This window comes from Oncorhynchus gorbuscha, linkage group LG08, assembly GCF_021184085.1.
Source record: "Oncorhynchus gorbuscha isolate QuinsamMale2020 ecotype Even-year linkage group LG08, OgorEven_v1.0, whole genome shotgun sequence".
NCBI lineage: Eukaryota > Metazoa > Chordata > Actinopteri > Salmoniformes > Salmonidae > Oncorhynchus > Oncorhynchus gorbuscha.
This window is the reverse complement of record NC_060180.1, coordinates 11,651,804-11,664,988: the sequence shown is the minus strand read 5'-3', so window position 1 is coordinate 11,664,988 and position 13,185 is coordinate 11,651,804. Positions and strand designations below refer to the sequence as shown.

Sequence of the window (13,185 nt, the reverse complement as noted above, 5' to 3'; positions counted from 1 at the left end):
GATCAGTTTCGGATAGATGACGTCATAGAACCTCATGCAAATTGAAAATATTCTGGAAATCTAGTAGGGCTGTCAGAGTTAATCCATTAACATGAGTTCACTTTTTCTTTCATTATCTTGATTAATCGCATTGTCTGAAAGCCTTGAAAATACAATGAAAATATCCAAAATACATGATCTATACATCTAAAAACCATAACCCCCCCCCCCAAAAAATAATTAATACATATATATATGTTGACATTGAGGTTAAAGAAAGAGTGCTTTATGAATGTACCTGATTTTGCTGACCGTTACTTAGGATAAAATCAAGACGTCAATATTCTTGTAATGCTTTTGTATAAACAAATCTTACATTACAGATCGATAATCATGATTAATCACAGCAAATCCTGCGATTAGCTCGATTACATTTTAATGACAGCTGCAAAATCTACATTACACAAAGTCCAACCAAATATTTGTATTTTTTCCTTTTTTATATCCTTAAAAAAAATCTGTTGACAACACCAACATGCCAAAATGTATTATACTTAAAACATAAAGATGTACATTTCACACTATATCCATTACATCTGACAGCAAGCAGGAGCATGTACTGCATACATTACATAACAGCAAAGAACACTTCTCTCCCACAATCATACATCACTCACATGTTACAATGTGCATGTGTGTGTGTGTGTGTGTGTGTGTGTGTGTGTGTGTGTGTGTGTGTGTGTGTGTGTGTGTGTGTGTGTGTGTGTGTGTGTGTGTGTGTGTGTGTGTGTGTGTGTGTGTGTGTGTGTGTGTGTGTGTGTGTGTGTGTGTGTGTGTGTGTGTGTGTGGACCATTTGCTTTCTCAAGGACAGTTTTCTTTCTCATGTTGGACCAGTGGACCAGACCAGTGGTTTTTACTGGTGGATTTTCATCAGAGGCAGCAGCTCCTGGCTCCAGCAGCAGGCAGATCTCAGTGTAAATGGGCCATAGAGGCTGGCAGGGGGATAAAGGACTTTATCTCCGGCCTGCTCAAGGTCATTCAGCTCTACTATACACTACTAATCAATGAAGCGCTGCCTGCTGAAGTCCCTGAATGCAGCATGGAGGGAGAGAGAGAGAGAGAGAGAGACTGACAGAACCAGATTGGGAGAGAGTGAGTGAAGGGGAGGGAGGCAGTTTACAATAGAGAGAGTGAGGTAGGAAAGGAGGGAAGGAGAGGGAGGTAGTAACAGAGAATAGAAAGAGGGAGATGGAAATAGAGGAGGAGGAGGGAGGGGATGAAGAGAGAGAGGAAAAAAGAGGAGGATGGAGGTAAACATGTAGAGATAATAGTGAGGAAGGGAGAGAGAGAGGGAGAGAGAGAGAGAGAGAAAGCAAAGGACAGAGAGAGAGAGACAGAGAGAGAGAGAGACAGAGAGAGAGAGAGACAGAGAGAGAGAGGGAGAGAGAGAGAGCGAGAAAGCAAAGGACAGAGAGAGAGAGAGAGACAGAGAGAGAGAGAGGGCAGTAAACAACATAACAGGCAGGGTGGGAGGGATGGAGGGGACACACAGGTACCTCGGTGGCCATACTCTGGCTGGAGTTGTGTTCCAGGAGGAAGCGAACCACCTCAATATGGTTCTCCTGGGCTGCCATGTAGAGCGGGGTGAAGCCATTCTACAAGAGAGGACCAGCAGGAAACTCATTACAACAGCAACAATCAACCATAAAGCACACAGAGTAGCCTATATTATGTTATAACGTGGCATTGTGGAATACTCATTTCTGATTGGCTTGAGGGCATTCTAAAGCGTGCATTATTTCCAAATAATGCAAGGTACAGTTTTATCAGCAATGTAGAATTCAATGTCTTTAGTTCAATCTAGCATGTTTGAGTTGCTTTTGAAAGCAAAAGTCGAATTGAATACATTATTGGCATGGTTGAATTAGATTTTCATAGTAGCAAGCTATAACTGAAGGCTTGGTTAGCTAAACAATCAAGTATTTTTGTTTGGTTACCAAGGCAACTACTGTAGCTACTGTATCTAGTAAGCTTGCTAGATACTTCAGTGGATGGTTAACACATTAGATTAGAACCATGGTGTAGCCATGGTATAAAACAATTAATCAACTCGGTGCTCTATGGGTTCTTTGGCAAATAATGCAACTCTGTGGAAGGGGGGTTCCCTAGCGCGTCATGAAACACACCTAGTTCATTATTTTCCATAAAAAGCATTGCCCCTCGTTGATTATCCCTTACATAGAAAAATATATCATACTTTATCATACCAGAGCTCAGAGAATTATACAGTACCATACAAAGTATATTACACAACTTCCACAGTAACTGTGCTTAGTGAAAATAAGCACTCTGGTGGAATTTTTTCAATTAAGAATCTACACTACATGACCAAAAGTATGTGGACACCTGCTCGTCGAACATCTTGTTCCAAAATCATGGGCATTAATATGGAGTTGGTCCCCCATTTGCTGCTATAACAGCGTTCACTCTTCCAGGAAGGCTTTCCACTAGATGTTGGAACTTTGCTGCAGGGACTTGCTTCCATTCAATCACAAAAGCATTAGTGAGGTTGGGCACTGATGTTCGGCAATTAGGTCTGGCTCGCAGTCGGCGTTCCAATTCATCCCAAACGTGTTTAATGGGGTTGAGGTCCAGGCTCTATGTAGGCCTATCAAGTTCTTCCACACCAATCCCGACAAACCACAAAGTTTGAAGCAGAGAATCATCTAGATCATCATTGTATGCTGTAGAATTAAAATGTCCCTTTACTTGAACTAAGGGGCCTAGCCCGAACCATAAAAAACAACTCCAGCCCATTATTCTTCCTCCACCAAACTTTACAGCTGGCACTATGCTTTTGGGCAGGTAGTGTTCTCCTTGCATCCGCCAAACTCCTTCGTTGGACTGCCAGATGGTGAAGTGTGATTCATCACTCCAGAGAATGTGTTTCTACTGCTCCAGAGTCCAATGGTAGCGAGCTTTACACCACTCCAGCCGACGCTTGGCATTGTTCATGGTGATCTTAGGCTTGTGTGCGGCTGCTTGGCCATAGAAACCCATTTCATGAAGCTCCCGACGAACAGTTCTTGACGTGACGTTGCTTCCAGTTTTGAACTCTGTAGTGAGTGTTGCAACAGAGGAGAGACGATTTTTACGCACTTCAGCGGTCCCGTTCTGTGAGCTTGTGTGGCCTACCACTTCACGGCTGAGCCATTGTTGCTCCTAGACGTTTCCGATGTTTGTCTATGGAGATGCATGGCTGTGTGCTCCATTTTATACACCTGTCAGCAACGGGGTGTGGGTAGAATAGCCAAATCCACTAATATGAAGGGGTGTTCACCTACTTTTGGCCATGTAGTGTAGCTGTTATTGGCAGAGTGGTTTGAAACTCTCTTTGTTATTGGTCGATTAACATATACAGCCTGGTGACTGCCAGGCAGGCCAAACTCATCCCACCAAAACAGGCAGAAATTTCAGGCAGTCATTTCAAACAGTTCTTACAGTAAAACAACATTATTATTATTTCCACAATTTCACAGTATTATTCCAACCTCATAGTGTGGAAATATATACTAACGTTCAAAAGTGTGGGGTCACTTAGAAATGTCCTTGTCCTCCATTAAAATAACATCAAATGGATCAGAAATACAGTGTAGACATTGTTAACGTTGTAAATGACTATTGTAGCTGGAAACAGCTGATTTTTAATGGAATATCTACATAGGCGTAGAGGCCCATTATCAGCAACCATCACTCCTGTGTTCCAATGGCACGTTGTGTTAGCTAATCCAAGTTTATCAGTTTCAAAGACTAATTGATCATTAAAAAACCCTTTTGCAATGATGTTAGCACAGCTGAAAACTGTTGTCCTGATTTTTAATTTTACTAGGCAAGTTTGTTAAGAACAAATTCTTATTTTCAATGACGGCCTAGGAACAGTGGGTTAACTGCCTGTACAGGGGCAGAACAACAGATTTGTACCTTGTCAGCTCGGGGATTCGAACTTGCAACCTTTCGGTTACTAGTCCAACGCTCTAACCACTAGGCTACCCTGCTGCCTCATTAGAATGTGTGTATAATGATGGGTTCTGATGTGCTCTGTATCTATGACCTGAGCTTATGTATAGTATGTGTGTGTGTTATGGATATCCTACCTGAGACTGTGCGTTCACATTGGCTCCATTGGTCACTAGCTCTTTCACCACTTCCGTTTGGCCGGCCAGGGAGGCTATGTGAAGAGCGGTGTTTCCTTTCTGGATTAGAGAAGAGAATGAGAGGCATGTCAGTTAATCCCTCCCCCACATGTCCCAGTGTCCACGTGTACCTCATGGCTGCACCCCCAGCGCATTGTTTGCATTGTGATGACAGTAGTGGCATATGCTGTGTCTACTAAAGGAACATAGATATATCCCTCCCCTCTAGGTAGAGAAGGAATGAGTTGAAGACAGGTGTCTTGATTACAACATTGAAAACAGAAAAACAGGAGTGCAGATATCATGGCCATTCAGTCAAACACGACCTTTACTGTGCCTCCTTAGACTAGTGTCTGAGGTTTCATTTGAAGAGCTGAAGAGTTTGATGTTGAGTAGTTTGAAGACTCTCCTTAGTGTTGCATTTTTCACAGTGCGCAGAATTGACATATAACTAGTGTCTGCTTCCATTGGGAGAGAGGGAACACTGAACACTAAATGGTAGCTACAGTCTCCAAGTCTTTCTATGAACAAACATGGACATGCTGCTGACCACACTGATGCTGACCACTGAATGCTAAGCTCATGTTGTGTTTGTGACCAACTGGGTATCGAACCTGGGTCCTCTGCACATCTCACTGAATATCAGCCCTAGGAGCTACCATGAGAAAAGGTTCCTCATCATGCTTGTAGTTCACTGAATCATCCCCTCGGTGTTGTCTGACAGCAACAAAGCAGTGACAGAAGCAGAGTGGGACGCACCTTGGTCGCCGCGTCCACATTGGCTTCTAGCTTCAGCAGCTCAGCCACCACCTCTACATGACCCTCCTTAGAGGCCAGATGAAGAGCATTCAACCCATTCTGAATGAAATGAAAGAAAGTAGTTTAAATACATCTATGGCACCCAGCCTACATTCTCTGAAAGAGAGACAGGTTGTGTCCATGGTGTGAGATTACTCAGGATTTCAAGTACATTCAAATGACTAATTGATGTTGTGGCCTTGATTTAAATTGTACAAATTTATCACACAGCCGCAGGATTAAATGTATTTGATGGAAATAGTTTAAGTTACATTGACTGATACACTCTTAGAAAAAATGGTTCAAAAAGTGTTCTTCAGCTGTCCCCATAGGAGAACCCTTTGAGTTCTAGGTAGAAACCTTCTTGGTTCCATGTAGAACACAAAAGGTTTCTTCAGCTGTCCCCATAGGAGAACCCTTTTGAGTTCTAGGTAGAAACCTTCTTGGTTCCAGGTAGAACACAAAAGGGTTCTTCAGCTGTCCCCATAGGAGAACCATTTGAGTTCTAGGTAGAAACCTTCTTGGTTCCAGATAGAACACAAAAGGGTTCTTCAGCTGTCCCCATAGGAGAACCCTTTGAGTTCTAGGTAGAAACCTTATTGGTTCCAGGTAGAACACAAAAGGGTTCTTCAGCTGTCCCCATAGGAGAACCCTTTTGAGTTCTAGGTAGAAACCTTCTTGGTTCCAGGTAGAACACAAACTGAAGAGCAGATGTTGGATGAATAGCAATCCACCTGGTTGCAGATGTTGATTTCTACCCCAGACTTGAGGTAGTCCAGGGCCTTCTCCAGGTTCCCAGCCCGCGCTGCTCGCAGGTAACTGGCATTGCTGTCCGACTAAGGAGATAGAGAGAGACAGAGAGAGAGAGATAGGTCAAATCCAGGCCACATACTGTAGTGTACATACAATATATTTTCCTACTGCTGAATAGCAGAGGGCTAGAACGAAAGCACCGGTTCACATTCTCAGTAGTCACAGCGATAAACACTCACACACAAAAAGTATATAACAAAATCTCAGATACCGGACCAGTCATGTTTTTCTCAAAATGGCATTTACCTTCTGTAGAATTATAGCTACATTTCAACTGTATTGTAAAATACTGTATCAGTAGATAAAATAACACGGACATCCCAAAGATCAAGCAAAACCAATTGCCAATTGAGCTTTTATCCTAGTAAATGATGTCATTCTACGTCATCCTTTCTTCTTATCCCATACCAGGACGTTGTGAAGCCAGCAGCGTCAAACACATTATATCCCATGACTCCTGAATCAAAACAATGGTGGGTGGTCCTGATTGTCACTACCGAGACTTCTCTCTTCTGGTACAGACAAGAGAGACACACCCGGAAGACCTCCTCTAGACAGAGAGAAGGACAATTCCCTGTGTCCCTGAGACTCGGATTTTTCACTTTAAAAATGAATGTCAAACAAAAACCAATGGCTGCAAAGTTAAACAAACAATACAACTCTGCACAAGGACTAGTTCGAACAATTTCCACAGAACATTTGACAAAAGCACATCTACTTGAAGAACAATGCAGTTGCAAAGTTTGTTTGTGCTATCATTCTATTACCAAATGTTGAATCTGCACTGTTCTTCAAAGTAAATGTGTTTTTGTAAAAATGTGTTGGGGAAATGTTTTAATTAGCCACTGTGCATATAGTTGCATGGTGTGTTTAACTTTGCAGTCACTATTTTTTGTTGACATACATTTTTAATGTGAAATATCGGAGTCTCAGTGTCACTCTGTTACCGTGGAATAACTACATTATCCCTCTTCTGCTTGGCTCTTCGTTAATTTAAAATAGAAAGAGGGCTTTGTGCACAAAAATAAATGACAACAAGCAATTTTTTGATTTTGCCCATTAAACAATTGTGTGTGTGTGCGTGCATGCGTGAGTGTGTGTCAGTGCATGCGTGTGTATGAGTGAGTGTGTGCGTGTGTGTATTCGTGTGTGTGTGCGTGTGAAGCCGTCTTATCAGCTCACGTCAGATTGTTCTGTTTGTGTCTGGGATACTTGACAGAGACCGACACATAGCAGAGTCTGCATATTTGCTGGCTGTAATTGTATGAAGTTGATTTCTAAAACCCAGCACCAGTGCACATGTCCTCAGAGCATGCAGTTGAGACAGACTGCTACATAACAGGAGCTCAGAGACAAAATACCCCTGAATTAAACCAAGTCCCAGACCTTCTAATTTTAGCACGTTTCCAGAGACACTTACAGTAAACCGGCAGACCCAAACAGCATGAATGCCACAACCTTCTCCCCACCCACATACTTTTCCAGGAATAACTGATGGGCAAAAGCTGGCTTGACAAACAGCCAAAATATACATGACGAAGACATTTTTCCAGATTGCTCCAGTGATAGGGAATCAGAGTGGACTGTGGGAGCAATTTCAGAAGAAGCGTGTGTGTGTGAATCCCACAAGTGAGTGGAGAACCTATTCATTTCCTTGAAGTAAAACACATTAGCAGAGATCTAGTAGTATCTTAGTATCTCTGCTGTAGAATACATAAATGCCAGTTTCCTTTTCCAAACACAAGCCCCTAGGACAGAACAGTGGCAGTAAGCTATTTGTGTCATTTCTTTGCTTTCGTCTTTGAAGAGATTAGTGGTACATACTGTATGGAAAAATGTCATGTTTCTCATTTAAATATTTTCAGTAATAAAACCGTAGTGCAGTGACTATGTATATTAGTATAGGTAAAGAGCATTGTTTTGTACATAACAGAGGCAATAATTGTGAATGTGAATCTGAGGAGGGCTAATATCAAAAGTGATGACCATCCTATAATCTCTCCAGTGTTGGACAACTCCTCCTTAGCCTAAAACACTATGTGACACCTGTCCTTCACCGTGAACTGTTCAGCCAGCTGGCAGACTCCTTCGCCCATTTAACTATCCCATCCACTCCAGACCACGTCATTAAATTACCCCTGGAACTCTTGCGCCAATTGGTATTTTCTCAGTTAGAGACAACACATTATTTAAATGATTTGTAGTGACATTGAGCTCTGGACACCAAAATATCCAAAACAAAACATGAGGATTTTTTTTTCTTGTGCAAATACACAAGCATACAAACTTTCCCACAGTGTATGGTGGCTGTAAGTGACTGTCAAGGATCTCTGAGAATAGCGTATTTGTTCAGTGTCAGATGCTTGATTCAGACTTCTGACATAAACAGGTGAGGCCTCTTACTGTTCCGCTGTCTCATTGCTGTTGACAGTCAGGCAACGACACATCCATTTACTTGTCAAGCCATGACGTCGACATACAAAACGCAAGACATGCATATTTAAGTACCATCCTTCTTTTACTTTCTAGACAAGCACACCAGGCTAAATGTACTTATTGTAGCCTATGCAATTTCATTATACAGAATATAATTTGGAGTTTTTAAAAGTACAGGATCATGGATAGCGGTATGCAGGATACTGTGTTAGTGCTCCTCTGAAGCCTTGTGCCACATTAATTGAAGAGCCCGCCCATTTAAGCCTATATAACTGACTTATGTTCGTCAGACATTTATTTCACAAGCTATAAACTCTCTCCATGGTCACCACTCTCACCAAGACATTGATGAAGTGATCCCGTGCAGTGTTTCCCTGAAGACGTTTTGCTATGTCTATCATTCACCATAAGGGAATCACTCAGATTCCAGTTGTTCTTCAACATTCTGCTGTAACATATCTAAAGGGGATAACCTCTCAAGGAAATTGAAGTGGGCCGTTCTCCAACCTATCAGAGCTTTTGCAGCATGAACTGACAATTTTTGTTTATCCGTTATTTTACCAGGTTGACTGAGAACACATTCCCATTTGCAGCAATGACCTGGGGAATAGTTACAGGGGAGAGGAGGGGGATGAATGAGCCAATTTTAAACTGGGGATTCTTAGGTGACCGTGATGGTTTGAGGGCCAGATTGGGAATTTAGCCAGGACACCGGGGTTAACACCTCTACTCTTACGATAAGTGCCATGGGATCTTTAATGGACCTCAAAGAGTCAGGACACCCATTTAACATCCCATCCAAAAGACGGCACTCTACACAGGGGAGTGTGATATTTTTTTAGACCAGAGGAAAGAGTGCCTCCTACTGGCCCTCCAACACCACTTCCAGCAGCATCTGGTCTCCCATCCAGGAACTGACCAGGACCAACCCTGCTTAGCTTCAGAAGCAAGCCAGCAGTGGTACGCAGGGTGGTATGCTGGGGACATGTCCACCCAATCAAAGGATCAGAGAATGAATCTAGTACTAAAAGCATACGCTAAAGCTAGCTAGCACCACAGTAGTTGACTCAAAGAGAAAAATACAATAGTTGAAGAGTTTTAAACAAAGGAGAAGCGAGAGCAAGAGTGAGAGAGATTTTTTTCACTTTCACTTACTTAGCTAGAGAATGCAGCTGGCTAGTTTAGCCTACATAAACAACCGGCTCAAACAGAGATGGATGCTATATTAGCTAGATGGCTATCCAACACTGGAACTTTCCAAGTCAAGGTTTTATTAATTTATTACCAACGAGCCCGCCGGTGTAACTGCTAACTGCTTGCTGTACACTGTACTGCATGATTGTAGCGGGTTTACTAAAGCGTTAGTTCTAGTAGCTATGTTGACTATAATGTTAGCTAATATGGTGACAACAATGGAGGCTGTATATAGGGGTAAGCCGTTATAGTATGAAGGTTTGGCTTGGAAAGGTTTTTACCCTGGTCACGAAGGGAAAAGGTGAGGAGGAGAGCGCGTAGATGTGAGAAATAATTAAACAACGAGCAAAGTGATCATGCTGTTTGTAATGTTGCTGCTATGAAAGTGAACTGTATGTGATGGTGATCAGGGGAGTATTAATTCCTACAATTCTGTTGAAAAAACATTCTTAAATGGAAGCAAACAGATCAAAAACTGGGATAAAAATACCTGAATTTGTGCAATAGAAATTATTACACCCTAGATCAGCTAGATGCAGGCAAGAGTGTGCAAGGCGGTATTCAATGTGTCACTGTCTGTCACATTGATTACTCACATTTTACACCTACGTGGTAAACTTTCATTAATAAGCTAGGTTGTAGCAACCTCATGATGGGTATAGGGAAAATGTTTGTATCATGTAGTTGCCTAAACCTATCGCTGTTACATTGAGCTGGGTGAATGGAATGTGAGTGACAGTCATCCAACATGCTGTAATAAAATATAAATAAACATCTTCCCTTATCTTAAACGGCACTGATGTACATGGACTGTACAAAACATTAGGAACACCTGCTCTTTCCATGACATAGATTAACCAGGTGAAAGCTATGATCTCTTGTTAAATTTACTTCAATCAGTGTAAATGAAAGAGAGGAGATGGGTTAAAGAAGGATTGTGTATGTGTGCCATTCAGATGGTGAATGGACAATACAATATATGTAAGTGCCTTTGAAAGATATATGGTAGTTGGTGCCAGGCGCCCCAGTTTGAGTGTGTCAAGAACTGCAACGCTGCTCGGTTTTTCACGCTCAACAGTTTCCAAGAATGATCCACCACCCAAAGACATCCAGCCAACTTGACACAACTGTGGCAGCATTCTTATGGGACACCTTGTAGAATCCATGCCCCGACGAATTGAGTATGTTCTGAGGGCAGAATGGGGTGCAACTCAATATTAGGAAGGTGTTCCTCATGTTTTGTACACTCAGTATACAAAGGCAACTAGGCAACAGTCATTTAAAAGTGACACGAGTGACAGTGACACGAGTGACAGTCATTTCAAATATCATCCCATCACATTCAAGTCGGAGAGAGAAAACCGTCTTTGTGTATGAAGCCTTACAGAGGATGGAGACAGATTATCTTTGAAAATATGATTGAACTTTGCAGAGAAGAATTTCAAAGAAATTAGGCCATTAAAGAGTAGGCTAAGCCTGAAGGAATCGCATTAATCTACAGTTAGATAAAGCTGGATGTCAAAGGAACGGAGGCTCCGTCGTTCTGATTCCCTGTTAAAAGAAAAAGCTCTAATTTACTGATTCAGTCTAAATTAGAGCTTTACTTACTTACAGCATCTCATAATGGCAACCATGTGGCACATTTAATGTTAAGCTGCTGTAAAAATGACCATCAATATCTTCATGTACAGTATGCCTATTAGGAATGTGCTCTGCTGTGTGTATCCTCCTGTATCGAGGCAGAGTAGAGCTGCAAAGATTTTTTTGCTGAATTAGTGTTTGGCCCAGATTTCACTTATGACATCATTGAGTCCGGGGATTACTGTTTTGTGTGGAGTGATTTTCTCTCCAATATCTCCCACTGACATGATGTCAAATTGACACGTAGGTAGTATTATGGAACAAAAACACACACACCCCCACACAGAGGCACCGCAACGCATCAACAGACCGATACCTTACAGATTCTGCACGCACACACACACACACACACACACACACACACACACACACACACACACACACACACACACACACACACACACACACACACACACACACACACACACACACACACACACACACACACACACACACACACACGTCAGTGCTCCAGACTGCTGGTTAGCTCAGTTGGAGCCCAGAACCCGTTGCATTGTCTCATTTATCCCTGGCCCCCCATCAATACAAAAACACAGCCTAGGGCCACATGAGCTCCGAACGCCCACCAGTGCCAAAGAGCATCGCCCCACCACACAGACACGCACTTTCCACAGGGGAAAAACAACACGGTTGACAGGTTAATGCATACATTGTGGAGCTGTTAGATAGATATAATTGCAAATCGTTACAAATGGATGTTTTTCTAAAGTAAAGGCCCGTTGGTGTGGATGGATGTGGACCCATACTAGAATAGTGAATTAATTATAATGGGGTTGTATTGATAGCAGGATTGGAAGCACTTCCATTTGTTTGCATTAACTCACATTGGCCGATTGTGAACAACCATTACAATACAAATCCCCATAGGTCTCAAAGACATTTACTGGCGCTACATAATGGTTAACCCCGGGGAAAAACTGTCAAAGCCAAAACAGAATATCATTATGCCTGGATGATGTTGAAGTGTAAAGGATGCAAGGGAAATTCGTGATAAGTGACTATGCTACATGTAATATCAGTCTAGTGACCTTCATGCAGAGGATGGTATGCGGCTTCAGTGTAGATCTATATTGCACATGGACAATGACGTGTAGCATAGCTATTTAGATTAATATAATTGATGGAAGCTCATAGACAAAGAGTGTATAAAACATTAGGGCATGGACTCTACAAGGTGTTGAAAGCGGTGCCTGGAGCGGTCTTCTAGTGAGGCTTCGGATGTGCGCACATCACCCACCACTTCAGAGTATATTACTCGCTAATGTCCAGTCCCTAGTTAACAAAGTCAACGAAATTAGGGCAAGAGTTGCTTTCCAAAGAGATATCTGGGATTGTAACATACTCTGTTTCACAGAGACATGGCTAGCTGGGGACATGCTGTCGGAATCCTTACAGCCAATGTGACAGGTTAAAGGAAATATTCATAGCCTGTTATACATTAAAAAGTATTAGTAAATTCATAGTATGTGAGGATCTTAAAACATCTAAGGTTAAAAAGATGCATTCAGTATTAGTTGATAGAGATTGATAACATTCATATAATTGTGTTAAAGTTAAAATCTGTCAAAGGGTACGAATTGTGAGAGTAATGTGTAAACGTTATATTGATTACCTTATTTTGTAGTGCCTAAAAGTGTTAATCTGTGATCTACGAAATACTCTTAATCTATGAGCCGGTGATCAATTGCTCTGGTCTCCACCTATATTCCTGGGAAAATCGCAGTCTTTTCTCATTGAACTAAACGTTGACTTGAGAATACAACACCGTATCGCTCTCATGATTATTTCTCCCCTGTTTTCAGGTACTTTATTGATGATAAAAATAGTAATTTAAATGTTATAACTCGCTAACATGTCAAGAGTGTTTAAGGTGTGTTTTAGTAACGTCTCGAGGAAGTTAGAGTTAAGTTTGAAGAGAGTAATATTAGCCCTGCTCGGTTGAAGTGAAGGATAGCATCGTACCGAGAGTAGCTGCCATTTTATGTCGATTGTGAATGAACATGCGTGTTGTTAATAAGATATTTTGCTGTGTTATTTGTATAATGGGTTTTCAGTTGTTTTGTAATGTGTTACTTTTGTGAAATGGTTGAACTAAACGTTGACTTGAGA

General features: G+C 41.8%; 1 protein-coding gene across 6 annotated transcripts in view; it reads right to left on the bottom strand.

Annotated features, from left to right (window-relative positions):
- Positions 1–13,185, bottom strand: part of LOC124041196 (ankyrin-3-like) — a 121,879-nt gene that overhangs the window by 63,637 nt on the left and 45,057 nt on the right. For all 6 annotated transcript variants that reach the window (XM_046358471.1, XM_046358475.1, XM_046358473.1 and 3 more), the window contains exons 2-5: positions 5,706–5,807; positions 4,933–5,031; positions 4,135–4,233; positions 1,537–1,635 (exon numbers count right to left, since the gene is read on the bottom strand). In XM_046358471.1, coding sequence (XP_046214427.1) covers positions 1,537–1,635; positions 4,135–4,233; positions 4,933–5,031; positions 5,706–5,807 — 399 coding nt within the window. The remainder of the gene's footprint in view (positions 1–1,536; positions 1,636–4,134; positions 4,234–4,932; positions 5,032–5,705; positions 5,808–13,185) is intronic.